Genomic DNA, 22054 nt, shown 5'->3' with positions numbered 1-22054 from the left:
GTCCACCCCCACACCTCTAAATATCAGTGTACGCCGCAATAATTGTCAATAAAACCCTAAATCCCCGAGAACATGTTTGCCGGCAGATTCATATTTGTTCCACAGCCCTGAAACTGCGCACATCCCCTATTCCATGTTCACTCCCGAAACCGCGAAAATGAACATGTGCTGAACCCGCCCTGAATTTGCGCAATCCTCAATTTAGTGCGCATGCAAATCGATTTTCATCCCACATTCAGAATACACTTTTCGAAAACTCTAGATGTAACCGCAAATCCGTGTGCAACCCCAAATTCCATAACACCTCCCCGAATTCATGTTCTCCTGCAAAGCAGTGTGGACCCCAATATTACACTAATTCTACCCTAATTCTAAGGAATCCCAATCCAGTGCACTGCCCATACTCGCTGACAACCTCACATGCACTTTTGCTTATCCAGGAGCAAGAACCATGTTAAACAGTTCAGAAAATAAATGTCCCGTCACTAACATTCGCAGGCAGCCCAAAATTCGTGTGGAACTCCAGATCCGCCGAAAACACCCAAATCGTTGTCTAACCCAAATTCCGTTCACACCCCATATTCGAGAACGTACGCATCTGTGAGTATTCCCAAAACCATGCACATCCTGAAACATGCGCACGTCCTCAGATCAGAAGGCAGCACAATATCCATGTGTGTATCAAACCCCACATGCATCCCAGTGTAAGACTCTTGCTGCGTATACCGGAAATAAAACACATAAATAGAAATCAAGCTCAAATTAAATTTATTACTAACGAATCTATAAATGAAAGAACATAGATTCGTCACACCTCCAAACCTGCAGACACCCCAAATACATGCGAACTCCGAAACCCTTGCGCCACTCCCAATCTGTATGTACCCCCATATCTATGTACAACTTGAAAACCACATGCACACTAGATTATCCGAAAACAAGAATCACTCCGACTGCTGATAAAGATGACAAAATCTGTGAACACCGCAAATCTGATTACAGCCAGCAAAACACAGTGCTCCCCAAACCACCAACAACCTGACATACATGTGCACCCCCAACTTTTTTAATAACTTTCTAATGGTCAGGACATATAAACATTTGGATTTCAATTGTAACATAGTGATATGGTAAACAGATGACACTTAGATTCAAAACATGGGTGGAGAGCGTGGCAGGATATGAAAAGTTTTAGCAAAACTTGGAAAAATAGGCCTAAAAATACTCTCCAGTAATCTCCTCCCCTTGAAATGAGATTGAGAAGTCAATATTTTCCTGGATTATCCATATCCTTCCCCTTTCACGAATAATAGAGTATCATTTATCATTGCTTTCCTGGTCCCTTCTTTGTGGCTATGGAGAACACAAATATATTGGTTCTGTCCGCAGTAATCTAATGTGATGCCTCTCAGTAAGCTGCAGTGTATCACGCCTGTCCCTGGAAAATTATCCACTTTAATACAACATTCAAGAGATGAAAAACAACCGCCTCGGTGTCCTGTACGTAAACAAATGTACAAGACACTGTCGGCAAATACAGTACAGGGAAAGTTTAATCAGAGACTCATACAGAAAGGAAAAAAAGTTCCTTCAGACTTTGCTATTGAGATGAACATTCAGGGTAATTTCTCTGCCAGAGGCGTCGGAACAAAGGCAGGCAGTTGGGAATATGTTGGTTGTCCTCTGGTCTCAATGCACGCGGGGTGCAGAAGGTACAGTGTCAATTTTGTAATGGAAGTGCCTCGTCAGAGAGGTCGACTATATTCCTCTGAATAAATGCGGAAGACCCCAAGAGCGTGACCGAAAGCCGTGGATAGCATGTTGAGGTATGATGATAACGGGACTCAGACCCGAGGGATGATTGCTGAAGGTAGGTTATCAGTTCTTGTACAGAGTAGAATAGAGAGATAAAAAGCTTTTTGTGGAAAATAGAAGTGGAAAGATCCATGTTACAGCAGACATCAGGTACGAATACGGCGATCGCGGTGAACACGGAGAAAGAGAAGAAATTCCACACTTTTTCATCAAGCGTGCAGGTTAGAATATAAACACCCTCTCAGTACAGGTTTAAAAACTATGCTCCTTACACCAATCGCACTAAACCTGGTTGAGAGCTCGATGCCCGCCTGCCCAAATCGTTAACCACATATTTGCCTGTATTTCCTTAGCATCTATTTTCTTGTAGGTCTGTGACGCCGGAGGTAAGTGTGAGATCACTAATCCGGAGTTGCAAGTACTTAAGCCATCAGCCTTCTTAACCAGTAAATTAATTTATTCAGACATTTTGAGGGATCTACAGGCACGACTCCCCCGTTCCTCCTCACTGCGATAAAATCTGGCATTTGTGCTCTGTAATCCAGCTTAAATTTTAATTATGTATCAGCTCATACTGATGGAACTCCGTCCGTCACATGACAACCCAACTCTACACCGTGTCGATGTCCCATTGTAATAACATGATGAAACACCACACAGGTGTTATTTATGCATTTAGAGATGAAGCAGATAACAATGAGCCGCACTGCCCAGCACATCAATTTTACCCTAGCCTGATCGCTAAGTGTTGTTTCTCTTTTTCTTGGTTTAACTTGGGAGAAAGCCCATTAGTATCACGGGGAGGACGTCCAAACTCCTGTCAGAAAACATCGGATTTGAACTCCGACTTCCATTGCCCCGAGCTTGAATGCTTTGATTCTAAACGTTACGCATTTTGGAGCTTCAAATTGTAAGTTACCAACTAACGTATCCACTTCCTCTTTCAAGTCACTTAAAATATCAAAAAAAAAGGACGGGGTACATAACCGATCACTTGAAAATGTCCCATCTACTGCCAGTCCCATATTCACAAGGGAAGATTATTCAAAATCCTGGCAGCTGAGTTTCCATGAGTCCCATGACTCCCGACGTTTGGGTGTGTCTATTGTGGCGGCTCCTGTAAAACGTCTCACTCAATTCCATGCACTGAACGTCCACCACTCTAACCACATTAGCTTGTTTTGTCACCCTTTCACGTCAAGTCAAGTCAAGTCAAGTCAACATTTATTGTCATTTCGAACATAACTCCTAGTACAGTGCATAGTTAAAATGAGACAACGTTTTTCAGGACCATGGTTTACATGACACAGTACACAAAACTAGACTGAACTACGTAATTAGAAAAAAAAAACAAACACAGAGAAAGTCATACTGGACTACAGATCTGCATTGGACTTCATAAAGTGCACAAAACAGTACCGGCATTACAATAAATAATAACATAAATTTATTCAGGTGCGCAATTCATGACCTTCCCCTAACAAAGTGATTTGACTGTCTCGAATGCTGCTTCTCCAAATATTTGTCAATCCTCCCGCAAGGAAACCCATTTCAAAGTTTGAGCCTCCATTAATGCCAGGAGTCACTGTTTCACAATTCCCAGGATTATCCCTGCTACCCATTATCCGTCTCAACCAAGGTTATACTTAACGCTTACATTATGAAATTACCCGCTCACGATTAACATTAATTAAATTCACCGACCCAACTACCGAAGGATTCAGATTGATTCGTCAATTCAGCTTCATCTCGAGCATGTAATATCTAAACGCAAACTACTGCTACACCCATCAGCTTTCTAATCTTGCAGATAATAATATCCCCATTCGTGTTTGTTTAGAGACCGTCCAATTTCCCAGTTGTTTGAAATACAAAATAAATTGAGCCTTTCCTCCATTAATTATCAACTGTCTGTTTCTATAGCAATGTCCTTTTCAACCATTATTCGCTTGTTCTTTGTCCAGGGTCAGTCAGAATATCTCGTTGAAATTGTCCAGGTGTAGACCAATCATAAACAAGAGAAAATCTGCAGGTTCTGCAAATCCAAAATGCTGGAGGAGCTCTGAAGGCCAGAGTAAAGAGTAAACTACGGACGTTTTGGGAAGAGACACTGCAGCTGAATTGGATCTTTTTCTCTATCACCCTCCAGTCCTGCTGCCTGAGCTAAAAACTTTCTCAAGCACTTTGTCTAGGATTAGACCATGTCAGTTCCCATTTCTTGAGTTCACAACATCTGCTCTTCCACTGAACCAACTCCAGATCCCCTCCCCCCAAATCTTCCACTGAGGGCTAAATTTCTGATACTGGAAGTTACCTCAAACGGGAAAACAGAAGGAAAAGCCACACGTAGAGACAGAGGAGAAAAGGAGCGTAAAGGAAATGACGGATAATGATGGGACCAGGAATGGTGATGCGGACGAAAGTATACTCCATATGAGGCAGTTCTGTCAGAATCGGGACAAAGGAGTGACAGGTTTCCCTTCAAGATTCAAATTAGGCCGGGAGAAGGTGAGATGAAAAGGAATCTCACCTTGATGATGGTGAGATGAAGAGGCAGCTCGTCAGGACGAAAAAGAAAGCATATGTTAGAAATAAGAAACAGGAAATAAGAGGGGCTAATGAGAAATATAGGGTAGCCAGGAAGGAGCTAAAGAAAGGACTTAGGAGAGCTCGAAGGGGGCATGATAAGGCCTTTGTTATGGCCCTGTCGGAAGTCTGTGGTCTGGTCCACTGTCTCCAGACTCTGGGTTCTCCGGCGGTCTCTTGCTTCGGCTGTACTTAACCAGAAACACCTGAGGCTCATGGTGGAACTGGGAATATAAGTGGCTCTGGTACTGAGTGTGGTTGGGGGGTCGTCCCGTCAAGATTCTCATGTCACCGATGGCTGGTGGAAGATTGGAACGGACTCTTGTCATCCTTGGGGCTGCGTTGGAGAAACATGGCTGCTGGAAGCCTTGCGGGTGGTAGTCGGTGCTGCCATTGCAGTGTGGATTCAGCTGTTTCCCGGGCCAGCTGGGTGGCCGTCAGCCACGCCGAGCTGGGTAGGGATCCGGTTGTTTCCGTACCTTACGGTCGCCACCAGGTCCGCTGGAAGAGAGACGGCAATGAGCAAACTGAGAAAATATTGAACAGAACCCAATGCAGCAGTTTTCGGGGATCATGAAATATTTCCACTGTTTTACTACATTCAGCGGTAGAAGGGTGAAGAGAGAGTCAAGATTTGGCTGAGTTTACACATTAAAATAAAGTCAAATGACTCGAACTCGGATTCCCTTCTGATGACCAAAATGTGAAAAGGCAACCACAAGATAAAACTAGGTAACCGCAGAGTCAATTAATGATTGGAACATTTTCTGTCGGCGTCATCCGTGTCTGAAATGAATGAAATGAATAAAACTCGACGCTGATTCCAGGATTCTTGCATTAGACACTTCAACTTCCAATCGACTCTCTGTCAGCCACAGAACAGGACACAACAGAAACAGCAAATCCTGGAACCACTCATCTAGATAAAATAAAACATGTGGGAAAGATGATAACATGTATTTTCTTTGGTCTGTTTCAGAGAGCCTAAAAATGACACGACCATCTCTTTCTCATTGTTAGAGTCGTCACGGCCTGTTGTATAAGCATCCTACATTATGGTAGTCATGGACATCATCTGACCCATATTGTAAGCAGCAAGCGCATCTTTAAGGTGCTGCTCTTTGTTCCAGGTTGGAAACTTTTGTTTAAAGGCTTCAAACATTCCTATCTCATGTCTCTGATCCTTGCGTAAGATGTTCTCTGTTGTCATAAGATCCACGAAGTGAATGCCAGCATGAGACCAAATGCATTCCCATGGTTACCGCAGCCATTTACCAAGACATTGCCTACTCGAGATTCAAGAGATGCTATAGCACCAGTGGGGGCTGGATCGATTTGGTTGGCATGAACAACTTGGTATATCGAAGACTTGCAACGATTTGCCCTCTGAAGATCAGTCTCCATCATCTTTTGAGAATCCGCACCACCACTGAACCCTCGGCCGTCCTGTTTTGCAGTGACCTGGGACGCGCCTGTTTTGTCAACCCTTGTAATGTCTCCGTACCTACAAATCTTGAGATAGTTCTGTTATCGGTAGATACAGAAGGTTGAACGGAGTTCTGATAAAATGTTGGATGATGACACCTTTACAAGCTCGCACAGATGCGTGGGGTAATTAAATCTGCCTCTCGAGTAAGGCCTCAGAAGCCAAAGTCCCAACATCTACCAGTCGCGCTCAAGCACAACTACACATGCAGTTTTCTATACTGCTGCTTTCTCTTTCTCTGCATGCCGTTCGGGGCTTTGTGCTTCCAGCATTTACCGTGTTTGTTTCCTGTCCCAACATTTTCCACCTCGCTGACGTTACAGCAGATCTTTGACTGAGGCAGCAGTCACAGCCTAGTCTTATACAGCCACACAGATATACTCAAAAACTAGGAAATCTGCAGATGCTGGAATTTCAAGGAACACACACAAAATGCTAGTGGAACGCAGCAGGCCAGGCAGCATCTATAGGGAGAAGATGGCCCGAAACGTCGACAGAACTTTTGTGTGTGTTGTTACCTGAAGCCTCCAACTGATTATCCATCACAGGGAAGGCCGGGGAGAGGAATTCAGCGACCAGTAGCAGAGTCAGTGGCGCAGTCAGTTGTCTGTAGCGGTGTCAGATGTGGACAATAGAATACATTTCACAGTATTGATAGTTATGAATGACCACTTCGGTTTTGTTGATTGATCAGCAACGACGTCATTGCGTTATCCAACAACTCCCTCATTTTCTGAAACACCGCACACAATTACTAAAAATCCTCAAGTTTTATGGTGCAACATGAAGCCCCTCACATTTGCTGAATCGTTACCTTTACTCGTACCTCACACAACCGCTCACATACCACTGCAGACAATCAATTAGTATCACCTCCGCGGCAGTATAAACACAATATTTTGAAGTGTAGGGTAACTGCTTCGAGACCAGAAGCACAGAGACCCGAACATCACATTATTGAACACAAACCGCTGGAAGATATCTGCCTGTCCCACTGAGGTCTTCCGATGTTGGCGGATTCGCTGAATTCTTACAGTGGTTTATTTTTGGAGCCAGGTATCAGAATCCACAGTCGCTGGTTTCAATTCCATCCCTAGAATGCCGAATAATTGGACTGGATATCTGGCAATGGAAACCAGCGACAGAAACAATCACTACATTGATATTCAAATTCAATTCCCACCAACGGCAGCTGATACGGCGGATTACCGGGAATTCCAAAGACTGAATTAAAAGGATAGTAAACTTCTCCTATCCGAGGACAGGATACGCCATTTCGGTGTTAATCCGCCAATTGTTTTGCTCCTGAATTCACAGCTTCGTCAGAAACTCTTAGCTAATGTATTCGGAACGGCGCTGATTTATACAAAGCATCAGTCTCCAGAGTTACGGTTACTGCGCTGACTGAATGGCCACAGTCACTTAAACAAACATGGCATTTCAACTTATTTTCTCTGGAGAAAAGATGTAAATATTGGACCGAATGAAGATTAGTACTTATAAATTCCTACGCATTACCTCAGCGGTGACTCATCCAGTGAAAAGAATGTCAGAACTCTAATGACAAAGACCCGAAACAGCCACATTTACAGATTTCAGTGTTTTGATGACTAATTATCCACTTGTAAGCACAGTTCAACGAAACGTCCGATCCCTAACTTCCGTCCCTGTGGTTTTCTATTTTCAGATTCATCCTCCCCCACTCCCCACACACTCAGACAGACAGAAATACACACACACACACACACACACACACACACACACACACACACACACACACACACACACACACACACACACGTGATGGCAGTGTTCTCACGACCACGATGCTGATGTACAAAACAGGAGATGACTAGCAGATTCTGGAAATCCATGGCACCACACACAATGTGTTGACAAAGCACCTCAAACAATGTTCCTCAAACATTTTGAGATGTTGCTCATGTAGGAGGCGTTTTAGAGCATCTCAAAGCTGTTAGAGCTCAAACGAAAATTACGAAGAAATGCTTCGATGTGCAAAGGAAATATTAAATATAGAATATAAAAATTTTGTCTCTAAGTTGGGAGATTTAGATAGGATGGTCAATAACGCAGGGTAGCTGAAAGTGAAGGAAAGAAAGACAAGCGTCACATGCAATGTTATATATGTACCAAAGAAAGAGAGAGTCATACCGACAGATTGACAATGGTACAGGGTGCAACAGCCGATTTTGTCTCCCTGACAGACCCTGTTTCCTTTTCCTACTCACAGGGAAAAATTCAATCAACACCGATATTCCCTCCTGCCGAGGAACCAAAGCAGCCGCTCCGCTCTCACACACAAGCTGTATTACAGAGCACAGAGAAACCGACAGGTCATCAGTTCCACAGTTTCAGACAACAGAGAAATTAAGACTCAGTCCCACACTGAACCCAAGACCGAGACACTGATTACTAATACAAAGGTTTACACTGAACCGTCAATATTTACTTGGTCGATATTTACATTGAATTCTGTACAAGTATCCAACAGGTAGAGATACAGACCAAGTCCCAGATCCTCACCCACTGGGCTAGCAGAGTCAGTGTGGGCTCAGGATTGGACAGACAGATGGAAAATTGGGAACTGATGAATGTGGTATTGGATGAACTTAAAAAGGGTTTGGATAAGCACGCGGGATTCTTGATAATATGTTTTGGTGAGAATTAGTCAGCAGGTCAATGTCAGGTAGAGGAAATAAATGGACCACTTTGAAACATTTAGGTGACTCAGGGATTCTGTGTGAGACCCCAACTGTTCACAGTCTACATTGAAGTTTTCAATGTGAGGACCAACTTTATTATATCCATGTCGCTGTTGCACAGATCTGAATGGCTGGGTTAATGGTGAGAAGGGTGCAGCCATGGTTTGGTGATGCAGACAGAAGTGATGGAATGAAGAAGTGGTGGACGGAAGTGGGAGATCTGAGGCCATCCATTCCTAGTGGAACAAACTAAAAAATCCATATATATATGGGAACAGATTGAATGGTTCAGAGGGACCTCACGGTCCTTCTCAACATGTCACTAAGCGTTAACATATAGGTACCGCAAATAATTAGGAAGCAAAAAGCAGTATCTTGTGCTGTGATGCAGGAGTATTGCAGAAGAGGTATAGAGCTGCCTTAGTGGGACGTGTCCTACAAGTTGTGGTGAGAATTAATCTTGAATATTGGTTCCAGGTCTTGTCACATTTCCTTCGGAAAGTCCTACCGATTAAAGAGAGGGTGCGAGACTATTGCTTACACTGACAGGTCTAAGTCCCGGGATGGCCCGCTTGCTGCTTGTGGGGAGAGTGAATCTGTATTCCCTGGAATTGTGAGGAGAAATACTGGATTCTTTCTGACCACTCAGATCAATTGCAGGAAGGATTTCTCCCCTGAATGAGAATTAAATTACCGTGTGTCATGGTTCCAGATTGAAGGAACAATCAGGAATGCGTGGGAAAATTATGTCCTCAGTCAGTGATCCCTTCTTTAGTTAAACCATACAAAGCTGCAGGACAGGAGCAGGACATTTTTTCTGCGACGGTGGGCTGACCATTAAGCCATTGATGCCTCACTAAAGGGATCCCTCTGCTTGAATGCACATTAAAAGTTTTTTTTTTTCATTTCTAGTTACAGTTCCTCAGGAAAGTTATCCCCGCAACAGAGAGAGTAAAGGGACTTTTCCTCACACTGACTTGAATGCTTCAAGAGATGGTAGGCTGTATGTGTAAGGGGAAAGTGAATAAGCTGGGACTGTTTTCTCTGGAATTATGAGCAGAATTGATCAATTATTTCAGGTAATTCAGCGCGATTGCTGGGAGGATCATTCCGTTGAATGAGATTCTATTACCATGGGTCACAGACTCAGAATGAACGACGTCATATTCACGATGGACGGGAAAATAAATTTCTCTCACCAGTGATTATCTCTTCAGTTAGACAGTGTGGGGCAGGAAGAGAACATTTACTCTGTTATGTTCGGCTGATATGGTTAAGCCCTCCATACCTCATTGACCCAATATCGCTCATCTCATCCAACTGGCCAAGCTTTCCCCAATGTCATTATTGAACGTACATGTACGACTTCCGTTAGTAGCTTGCTCCACTCATAGGAACGTTTCACCTCTGATTCCTCTTAATTCGTCTTATACTTTCCACTGAACACACCAGTGAATACATTCCTAATCTGGACAAACAGTCCCTGCAGCTCAGGTCGTCAAGTACGGACAAGCCTCCTGTATATTTTGTCTGCATTCTTCCAAGCTTATGGATATCTTCATTATCGGTAGGTGAACCCGAACTTCACGCATTAGTTTCACTGACATATTTTACAATTTCAACATACATCCCAACTCCTGCACTCAATGCCGTGATTTATAAAGGACCATGTACGTAAAGCTCTCTTTACAACTTCATCTACCTGTGACGCTGATTTCAAGGGAATGTGGTTCTGTATATTGCAGAAACGCCTAACATTCACAGTCTTACCGTGTTTTGTCCAATAAATTGCAACACCTTACATTCACCAGCAATGAATTCGATCTAGCCCTTTTCAATCCATGGTGCAGATACGACTGACAGTATTAGTAGACCCCCTCAGTGCAGGAGCCCTCATGTTATCCTTAAACGTTTCACATTAATCTACTTCCTCGCTCTCCATTCCACTCACAATCTTGTAGTCATCGGCAAATTTGCTGATCTATTGTACTAAGTTATCATCCGAATTCTTGTTATAGATGACAACCAACGGACACAGCACTGATCTCCGTTGATACCACTAGCCACAGGCCTATAGTTTGTGAGCTGCCTACCTACTACCTCTCTCTGGCTTGTCCCACCCAGCCTTTGTTGAATCGAATGGACTCCTTCATCCTGAATGCCTAGCGAATTAAACTTCTGACCAATCTTCCATGTGGTAGCTTGCATAAAGACTTATTAAAGTCCAGGTAAACAATGTCAAACACAATGTGGTTAACTTGAGCAGCAAATTTGTGTAATAAATCCAGTTTGGTGGTGCCGTGTGTGGGTACAAGAATATCATTGTTTGCAGCGGATCTGGTACACCAGGAGAATTGGGCTGAAAAATGTGATTGAGAGTACACTGACTGTTAGCATCTTTGCCTAGGATGGATACAACAATGCCTAAAATACTGCAGCCGACGCGGCCCAGTTTATTACGAGTAGGACCCTCACAAGCATTGAGCACGTCTCTATGGAGCGTTGTCACAGGAAGCAGCATCCGTTATCAAGGCCCTCCAGCATCCAGGCCATGGTTGCTGCTCACTACTGCCATTAACAAGAAGGTACAGGATCCTAAGTACTCACCATCATGTTCAGGAAAGCTTATTACCCCTCAACTAATAGGCTCTTGACCTAGAGGCTATAAATCTACTCGACACGTCACTGAACTTTTCATCTCATGATCTCAATACTGATTACTTTGTTATGTGATTATTATTATTATTATTATTATTATTATTATTATTATTATTATTGTTACTTGATTTTTCTCTTTGTGCATTTGCATGTTTTATTGTCACTTCCACAATGGTTGTTTGCTCATCCTATTGGGAGTCGTACTGTACTGAATTTACATAGAAACATAAAGACACAGAAAACAAAATGCATAATACAGACCTTTGGGCCCACACTGCTGTGCTAAACATGTCTTGAAAATAAAAATTACCTAGTGTTACACATAGCCCTCTATTTTTCTAAACTTCATACACCTATCCAGGAGTCTTTTAAAAGACCCTATCGTATCTGCCTCTACCCCCATCGCCAACAGCCCATTCCATGCACACCACTCACTGCGTAAAAAAAATACCCCTGACATCTAGTCTGTACCTATCCAGAAGCACCATAAAACTATGCCCTCTCGTGATTACCATTTCACCTCTGGGGAAAAAATCAAAATATTAAAAATAAATCTGACTATCCACACGATCAATGCCTCTCTTCATCTTATACATATCTACCCTCCGTTGCTCCAAGGAGTAAAGTTTACATTCGTTCAACCTATTCTCGAAAGTCATGCTCCCCAATCAATGCAACATCCTTGTAAATCGCCTCTGCACCCTTCCCTGATTTTAAGTTCCCTGGCCCCCACCACCTTATTTTCACCATGGCCGTCCAGTCGCGATACACCTCCGCCCCCACCTGGACGGTCTCGAAGCTCTTCACTTCCTTTTGGATTCCAGACCTAACCAATTCCCCTCTACCAACTCTCTTCTCGTCTAGCGGAATTAGTTCTTACTCTCAACAATTTCTCCTTTGGCTCCTCACGCTTCCTCCAAACCAAGGGTGTAGCCATGGGTACCCGCATGGGTCCTAGTTATGCCTGGCTTTTTGTCAGCTTTGTGGAACAGTCCATGTTCCAAGTCTATACGATATCCGTCCTCCTCTTTTCCTTCACTACATCGACGACTACATTGCCGCTGCCTCCTGCACGCATGTTGAGATTGACTTCATTAACTTTGCCTCCAACTTTCACCCTGGCCTCAAATTTACCTGGTCCATTTCCGACACGTCCCTCCCACTACTTCATCTTTCTGTCTCCATCTCTGGAGACGGCTTATCTACTGATATCTACTATAAACCTACAGACTATCACAGCTCTTCCCAGCCTGTCTCTTGCAAAAATACTATCCCCTTCTCACAATTCCTCCGTCTACGCCGCATTTGCACTCAGGATGAGGCTTTTCATTCCAGGACGAAGGAGATGTCTTCTTTTTTTAATTAAAGGGGCTTCCCTTCCTCCACCATCAAATCTGCTCTCAAAAGCATCTTCCTCATTTCCCACACATCTGCTCTCACCCCTTCCACCCGGCACCCCACTCTGGATAGGGCTGCCCTTGTCCTCAGCTACCACCCCACCAGCCTCCAGGTCCAACGTATAATTCTCCGTAACATCCGCCACCTCCAACAGGATCCCTCTACCAAGCACATCTTTCCCTCCCATACACTTTCTGCTTTCTGCAGGGATCGCTCCCTAAGCGACTCCCTTGTCCACTCGTCCCCCCCATCCCTTCCCAGCGATCTCCTTTCTGGGACTTATCCTTGTAAACGGAACAAGTGCTACACCTGCCCATACTCTTCCTCCCTCACCACCATTCACGGCCCCAGACAGTCCTTCCAGGTGAGGCCACACTTCACCTCTGAGTCGGCTGGTGTGGTATCCTGCGTCCGGTGCTCCCAGTGTGGCCTATTATATATTGGTGAGAACCGACGCAGACTGGGAGTCCGTTTCGCTGAGCACCAACGCTCGGTCCGCCAGAGAAAGCAGGATCCCCCAGTGGACACACTTTTTAATTCCACGTCCCATTCCCAGTCTGATATGTCTATACATGGCCTCCTGTACTGTTAAAATGAATCCAAATTCAGGTTGGAGGATCAACATCTTATATACCGGCTGTGTAGCCTCGAACCTGATGGCATGAACATTCACTTCTCTAACTTCCGTTAATGCCCCTCCTCGCCTTCTTACCCCATCCCTGATATTTTTAGATTCCCCCCTTTTTCCCTCTCTTTCTGCCTATCACTGTGCCTGTTATCCATCTCCCTCTGGTGCTTCCCCCTCTTTCTTTCTCCAGAGGCCTCCCGTCCCATGATCCTTCCTCTTCTCCAGCTCTGTATCTATTTCGCCAATCATCTTTCCAGCTCTTAGCTTCATCCCACCCCTCCGGTCTTCTCCTATCAGTTCGCTGTCCCCCCTTCCCTTACTACGTTCAAATCTCTTACTATCTTTCCTTTCAGTTAGTCCTGACGAAGGGTCTCTGGCCGAAACGTCGACAGTGCTTCTCATTATAGATGCTGCCTGGCCTGCTGTGTTCCAGCAGCACATTTGGTGTGTGTTGTCTGCACCGTCCCTATCGGTGCAACATCCTTCCTGTAGTGAGGTGACCAGAACTAAGCACAATATTCCAAGTTGTGTCTCACCATGGTCCTATATAGAATTAACATTACGTCTCGGCACTTAAATTCAATCCCAGGGTTGATGAAGGCCAATGACTTCTTAAGCACTGAGTTAAGCTGAACAACAGCTTTGACTGTCCTATGGATTCCAACCTCAAGATCCCTCTGATCCTCCACAGTGCCAAAAGCCTCATCATTAATACTATAATCTACGATCATAATTGAGCTACAAAAGTCAGCCACCTCATACTTACCTGGTTGGAATTCCATCTACCACTTTTCAGCCTAGTGTGTCATCTTCTTGATTTACCGCTGTAACTACTGACAGCCCTCCACACCATCCACAACACTCACAACCTTTGTGACATCAGCCAATTTATTAACCTATCCCTCCTCTTCCTCTTCCAGATCATTTATGAAAACACAAAGAGTAGGGTTCCTAGAATAGATCGCTGAGGCACACCACTGGTGATCGACCACCATATAGAATATGATCCGTCTGCAACCACACTTTGCCTTCTGAATCCACAAAACAATGTCCCCTTGGAAAACATGCCTCCTTACTTTTTCAATAAGCTTTGCATGGGGCACCTTATGAAAGTCCAGCTGAAATCAATACACTATATCTACTGATCAACCTCTCTGAATGTGTTTAGTCACATCCACAAAATAATCAATCAGGGTTCTATTGCGCTTTTTTTTTCTATTTACTGTGTGAGTCCACAAGAAAATTAATCTCTGTGTTTTATATGGTGACATGCAGGATATTTATTATGAACTTTGAATTTTGAACTCCGAACTGCTTAGAATCGATCTGCTTAGACCTGACTTGTGTCTCCCTTTTCTTTAACAGGTGCTGAGGATCTTTCGATACAGAAGTTCCCTGAACCTGTTAGCTTTCCCTATTATTCTCAGATGAACATACACTCAATATTCCACTTCTGATATCCTCCTATTGCCAAGTGTCTCTTACTTAACCGAATCCACATCCAGCAGATCCCTTCTGATTCAATCAAATGTATATTTTGTCCAGTTTAGAAATTCAATCTGAGGACAGGTCTTATCCTCCTACGTAGCTGTCTTGAAACTAATGGAAATGTGATCACTGGATTCACCCAGAGACAAAATTCTGCCGTCTGGTCTGTCTCATTCCCAAAGAGGAGATCAAGCATCACGTTCTGTCGAGTTGGAAGTTCTTCATATTGATGAAGAAAACTTTCCTGACCACATTGGACAAACAATATCCAAACCCTCCCAACCCGCAGTTGGGAGTTTAAACAATCATGTCCGTTCACTTTGTGTACATCGATGACATGTTCATCTATGAGAGTTTCATGCTACATGCACAGATTGACACCTCACTAATGGACACTCTGCTATCGCTGGCTACAATCTTCCCCAAATCTGCTTTGAAAACACCCTTGGTTTTACCTTCACCAATTCTAACAGTGATATTTCATGACATCCATCCTTGTCACTCAAATGTCCTTGTTAACCATTCTGATACTTTTCATACTTACTGTATTTATCTCACTCTGCCTGTGAAATATCTCCTTTCTTCAGTTTACCCAACCCTCAAAATTTCCCTCAACATCACGTGTTCCTTGATCTTGTTACCTTTGGCTCTTGCACTAATGGGGACATGACAGTTATGGCCTGTGTTATTTTTCGGTAAAGCATGGTGGCTGAATTAGACCATTCGGGCCATCGACTCTACTCTGCCATAATGCATGCCTTCTCCCGTTAACCTTCAATACCCTTACAGATCAATAACCTATTAATCTCTGCTGTAAATATACCCAATGACTTAGCCTTCATAGCTACAAAGGGCAACGAATTCCACAAATTCACCACTCTCTGGCTAAAGAAATTTCTGATCACTGTTCTAAAGCGATGTTCTTCTATTCTGAGGACCGTCTGATTTTAGTGACCCCGATTGTATGATACATCGCCTCCACATCCACTCAGTCTCTGTTTATAATGCAACTGGCTTTAATGAGATCCCCAATTTTTACAAGCTCCAGTGACGACAGATCCAGAGCTATCAAAAGCTCCTCCCTTCCATTAACGAAATCATTCTAATGAACATTCTCTGGACCCTTTCCCATATCAGCAGATCCTTTCTCAGATCAGGGTCCCCAAACTACCTGCAATATTGCGAATGTAATCGAACACACGTCACATAAAGCCTCATCATTACATCCTTCCTTTGATTTTCTACTCCTCTCGAATAAAATGTAAATATTGCATTTGCTTTCCTTACAACTTATTTAACTGGCAAGATAATCATGAGGAATCCAGCTTCCTTTGCGGCCCTGGACAAATCTGTTCGCCACAGTTCCTGAAGAGACATTGGATTGCATAGTAGGAGAAGGATATCTAAAGGAGCAAGTGGAGTCGCTCGGGACGTTCCGCATGCCATAGTTCCTGAGGAGATTTTGTATTGTGCATAAATAGGCACTTGCAAACGATATATAACATTATGTTTAAGCGAACTGTGTGTGGCCCCGTGCTGGAGTTAGGAGAGAAGGGGTGAAGATTTTGTCATCCCGATGCAAGGGAGCTTTGATTTTAAACTGGAGTTGCGGGTGTGAGTTGAAAACATGAGTGATGGAACCGATCGTAGAGTGGTTGCGGGGAATGATGTTGAGATGCCTGCAAACAGAGTCAGAACTGAAAAGTTGAGCCCAGCGAGACGAATATTCTGAGTTGTGTGTGTTTCAATGTGTATTGCAATGCAAGGAGTATTGGCAGAGAGACTGGTGTGGTCACCATGTGAATCATGACTCTATTGAGACATGGTTGCAGGAGGAACTGATACTCCACTATCGGCTCAATGTTCCAGGGATACACTGTTTCCGACATGACAGAGCAAGGGTGTGCGAACCTTGATCTCCTGTTGGGGAATGGGACGCTGCAGGTCATGTTAGATTACGGGAACGAGTTTGCTAGTTCGAAACTCTACCCACAGCAGAAAGTTTGCAAAGAACTAGCTGGATTCTAACCCAGAATCTGTCGCCTCGAAGTTCCAGTCTTCAGTTTAAAGGCAATTAAGGTGCACATTGTTCTGCTCCTCTGTTGACGTTCCAAATCATCTACGAGAGTATCATGCTACATGCACAGATTGACACCTCACTAATGGACAATCCGCTGTCGCTGGCTAGAACTTTCCCCAAATCTGATTTGAAAACACCCTTGGTTTTACCTTCACCAATTCTAACAGTGATATTTCATGACATCCATCCCTGTCATTCAAATGTCCTTGTTAAACATTCTGACACTTTTCATACTTACTGTATTTAGCTCACTCTGCCTGTGAAACATCTCCTTTCTTCATTTTACCCAACCCTCAAAATTTCCCTCAACATCTCGTGTTCCGTTATCTTGTTACCTTTGGCTCTTACACTAATGGGGACATGACAGTTTTTCGGTAAAACATAGTAGCTGAATTAGACCATTCGGGGCCATCTTGTCTGCTGTGCCATAATGCATGCCTCTCCCGGTAACCTTCAATACCATTAAAAATCAATAACATATTAATCTCTGCTGTAAATATAACCAATTATTTAGCATTTCTGATCACTGTTCTAAAGGGATATTCTTCTATTCGGAGGACCATCTGATTCTAGTGACCCCCATTATATGATACATCCACTCCAAACCCAATCATTTTCACAAACTCCAGTGAGGACAGATCCAGAGCTATCAAAAGCTTCTCCATTTCATTAACGAAATCATTCCCATGAACCTTCTCTGGACCCTTTCCAATATCAGCATATCCTTTCTTGGATCAGGGTCCCCAAACTACCTGCAATATTGCGAATGTAATCAAACAAATGTCACACAAAGCCTCAGCATTACATCCTTCCTTTGATATTCTACTCCTGTCGAATTAAATGCAAATATTGCATTTGCTTTCCGTACAGCTTATTTAACTGGCAAATTAATCATGAGGAATCCAGCTTCCTTTGCTGCTCTGAACAAATCTGTTCGCCACAGTTCCCGAAGAGACATTGGATTGCATAGTAGGAGAGGGATATCTAAAGGAGCAAGTGGAGGCGGTCGGGACGTTCCGTATGCCATAGTTCCTGAGGAGATTTTGGATTGTGCATAAATAAGCACTTGTAACGGATATATAACATTATGTTTAAGCGAACTCGCCATTCTGTGTGTGGCCCAGTGCTGGAGTTAGGAAAGAATTGGTGAAGATTTTGTCATTCCACTGCAAGGGAGTCTTGATTTTAAACTGGAGTTGCGGGTGTGAGTTGAAAACATGAGTGATGGAACAGATCGTAGATTGTTTGCGTGGAATGATGTTGTAATGCCTGCATACAGAGATAGAACTGAAAAATTGAGCCCAGCGAGACGAATATTCTGAGTTCTGTATGTTTCAATGTGTATTTCAATGCAAGACATATTGGCAGAGAGACTGGTGTGGTCACCATGTGGAAACATGACTCTATTGAGACATGGTTGCAGGAGAAACTGATACTCCACTATCGGCTCAATGTTCCAGGGATACACTGTTTCCGACATGACAGAGCAAGGGTGTGCGATACTTGATCTCCTGTTGGGGAATGAGACGCTGCAGGTCATGTTTGATTACGGGAACGAGTTTGCTAGTTCGAAACTCTACGCACAGCAGAAAGTTTGCAAAGAACTAGCTGGAATCTTACCCAGAACTACTCGCCTTGAAGTTCGAGTCTTCAGTTTAAAGGCAATTAAGGTGCACATTGTTCTGCTCCTCGGTTGTCGTTTTAAATTGCAGAAAGGCTAATCTTCACATTATCAGTAACGATGTGGCAAGTGCCGATTGGTACAGGTTATTTTCTGGCAAAAAGTATGATTTGCATGTGGAGGCTTTCAAAGATGAAATTTTGAGAGAACAGAGTGTGTGTGATCCTGTCAGAATAAAAACAGCAAACATAATAGATTTTGGAAACATTACAAGAGATATTCAGCTCCTCGGTCCGAGGAGGAAAGCGGTGCACAATAAGTAGGGGATGGAAGGAACTTTAGGTACCTGAGTAAAGGGAATGCCAGAGAGCACTTAAGGAGGAAATCAAAAGTGCTAAAAGAACGCATGAGTTTGTTCTGGTAGACTACGAGAAATGTAATCCCAAAGAATTCTGCAGCTGTATGAAGAACGAAAGGATAGCAATGAAGAAAACTGGGCCTCCTGAGTATCTTCCATGCATAGAGAAAAAAAAGATGGGGGAAACCTAATGCCCATACTCCTAATATTTCTAAGTTTTTATCAGATATATAACTTTCCCACAACTACCAACACCTCCACTTATCATCCACACACTTGGCACAAAACTGTCTATTCTGCCATGTAAATCATTGACAGAATATAATGTGAAAAGAAGTGGCCCCAACCAACAGCAACTGCTGAACGAACAACACTAGTCACCGGTAGCCAACCAGTAATGTCGACTTTGTACCTACTCATTGTTTCTTTCCAATCAGCCAATCCCCTATCACGCTTGTTCCGGTTCTAGCGTCAGCTACGAAATAATTTAGAAGACCTATTAAAAGTTCTTTCAATTAACATTTACTGACTCCTTTCCTGCCTGTTATTTCCGCAAATAATTCGAACAATTTCGTCAAGAATGATTTCCCCTCATGGAAACCATGTGGACTACGGTTTATTTTATCATGTGTCTTCGAGCTCCCCAAAATCTCATTGTTAATAATAAATTCCAATGTCTTACCTACAGCTGACGTCATGCTACCTGTCTGTGTTCTGCCACTCTCCCTTCTTAAAGAGTGGAGCGATGTTTACAATTTTCAGACCTCCAGGACCATTCCGGAATACAATAACTGTTGACAGATCAATACAAATCCTTTATAATTCAGTAATGCCTGACGGTGCTGGGCGGTGAGGAAGAAGCTGTTGCTGAGACAATGAGTGCGTGGCCACAAGCTCCTGTACCTCCTCCTGACGGTTGCAATGAGAAGCGGGCATGCTCTGGGCAAAGGGTCTTTAATGCTGCATGCTGCCTTCCTAAACATCGCCTATTTGAGATGTCGTTGCTGTTGAGGAGGCAGAAAGCTGGATGAGTCTGCCACTTTCCGTGGCTTTTTGTGATCCTGAACAGTGGCACCTTCACCCAATAGCAGAGAGTGATGCAACCAGTTTGATTGCTCCCTGCGGTACACCTATCCGAAATTTGCCAAAGTCCTTTGTGTCATATCCAGACTGCTCGGACTCCGAATGAAATATAGCAACTGCCTGCCTTCTTCGGAATTAATGATGGGTCCAGGGTTGGTCTTCGCCGATGTTGACACCAAGGTATTTGAAACTGCTCATTGTTTCCTCTGCTGATCCCTTAACGGAGGCTGGTATGAATTCCCCGGACCTCTCCTTCCTGAAGTCTACAGTCAATGCCTTGGTCTTACTGACATTAATTACAAACTTTTTTTATTTTGACTACACACTACAAGCTGATCTATCTCACTCCTGTACATCTTCTCATCACCATCTGAACTTCTGCCAAAAATTTCAGAGAAAGGCTGAACAAGTTAGGTCTTTATTCTTTGGAGCGCAGAAGGTTGAGGGGGGACTTGATAGAGGTATTTATAATTATTAGAGGGATAGATAGAGTTGACGTGGATAGGCTTTTTTTCAATTGAGGGGAGGGGAGATTCAAACAAGTAGACATAAGTTGAGAGTTTGGGAGCAAACGTTTAGGAGTAACACAAGGGAGCAGTGTGGAACGAGCTTCCAGCAGAAGTTGTAGCTCTAGTTTCGATATTGTTATTTAAAGTAAAATTGGATAGGTATGTACACAGGAAAGGAATTGAGGGTTATGGGCTGAGTACAGGTCGGTGGGGCTAGGTGAGAGTAAGCGTTCGGCATGGACTAGAAGGGTCGAGATGGCCAGTTTCCGTGCTGTAATCGTAATATGGTTATCTGGCTATATGGCAAATTTATGGACAATATTAATCGGCAAAATTATACATATATATTTGAGACACCGACACCGACTCTGCCCTCCTACTTGGTTGCATTTCCGACATATTGTCGTCCGTAGTGAAAAAAAAAAAGACACAGATGCATAATCAGTTCATATTATCATCACTGATGCAACCACAAGCTGCTGTAAAAAAACATCTCATAGGCATTCTAATATTTCCTTCTTTTCGGATCCAGTAACAGCCTGAGTTTCCCAATCCACTTGCAAATTCAAATCCCGCACGCCCTTTTTCTGTGTTGTCGGACTCTGTGACTCTTTCTCCTCCTCTCTCAGCTCTACAGTCCTCCACTTTCTCGTTCTTCCCGTCCCCCCCACAACACGTAACATTCCAGCAATACCTTTTTTTCCAGCCTGTGACCTTTCACCAGATGTTACCTGTTTGATAATGAGAAAACCTCTCTGTTCTCAGTCTGTTCGCATTTGGTGGCAAATAGAAGCACAGAACAGGGCAGAATTAACCAGACGGATGTCAGTATTAGAATTGTAATAGCCACAGAAGCAAGTGCAAATAACTTGGACTGTTTTGCAGACAAACTGAATTTTCACCCTCACAAAGAGCCGGGCATCTCTTTGGCAAACCGCTACCCCTTTCTGTTTATCATCCTCTCTCTCTCTCTTTCTCCCTGTCCGACTTCACCGCCCGATTCCAGGAAGACCTCTGACTTTTGTCTGTGGATGAATTTGCATCTGTGGCTTTGAACACGTGACACCTGCGTGAGAGAAATGAATTGGCCTTTGTGCTCCATCTGTGTTTCCTGTTGCCTATAATTTCCTGTCTTTTGCCTCACTCCCTTCTTAAAGTGCGGAGTGGCATTTGCAAGTGTACATTTCCCTGATAGCATTCAAGAAGCTCATAACTATTGAAAATTATCGATTACTAATGCCTCCACAATCATTTCAGACAATTCCAGACCTATCGGCGACCAACCACCTTCTTCCCAGTATTGGCAACGACTCTCACTTGTGCCCTCGACATCAAAATTCTGTCAGAGTGATGGTGCATTTCGCAATGACGATCAACAAATGCTTAATAAATTTGTCGGACTTTCTTAATTACGAACTTTTCAGAATCATGTTCTACTGTTGTTTTTATTTTAGTCCCCGCACACCCAAAAACGCTTTTGATATTGTCTTTTATTTCATTAGCTATTGTAACTTTTTATTACACCTTTTCTTATTGTTCTTTTATTGCTTTTAGTTCTTATTTTTAAACCTTTAATTTCCTACAAATTATTCAGTTATTGAATAAGTTATGTTGGTTTTCT

At 43.4% G+C, this 22054-nt stretch overlaps 1 protein-coding gene across 1 annotated transcript; it reads right to left on the bottom strand.

Moving 5' to 3' along the window:
- Positions 1 to 4807: 4807 nt before the first annotated feature.
- LOC132388682 (lysozyme g-like) lies at positions 4808 to 12411 on the bottom strand. The gene is made up of 4 exons (XM_059961056.1): positions 12403 to 12411; positions 5632 to 5925; positions 5454 to 5584; positions 4808 to 4928 (listed from the first exon to the last, which is right to left on the bottom strand). Exons 1-4 carry the CDS (start codon positions 12409 to 12411, stop codon positions 4808 to 4810), a joined length of 555 nt encoding a protein of 184 aa, XP_059817039.1.
- Positions 12412 to 22054: the final 9643 nt, after the last annotated feature.

Source organism: Hypanus sabinus, unplaced genomic scaffold, assembly GCF_030144855.1.
Source record: "Hypanus sabinus isolate sHypSab1 unplaced genomic scaffold, sHypSab1.hap1 scaffold_378, whole genome shotgun sequence".
Taxonomy (NCBI): domain Eukaryota; kingdom Metazoa; phylum Chordata; class Chondrichthyes; order Myliobatiformes; family Dasyatidae; genus Hypanus; species Hypanus sabinus.
This window is presented reverse-complemented; position numbering and strand designations above follow the sequence as displayed.

Excerpts from the sequence above, each read along its gene's own strand:
- LOC132388682 (XM_059961056.1), bottom strand. Across the intron at positions 5,585-5,631 it reads ATGCATTTGGTCTCATGCTG|GATCAGAGACATGAGATAGG; the intron begins GCATTCACTTCG and ends ATCTTACGCAAG. Across the intron at positions 4,929-5,453 it reads ATGTCCATGACTACCATAAT|TTTGCTCATTGCCGTCTCTC; the intron begins GTAGGATGCTTA and ends ATATTTTCTCAG.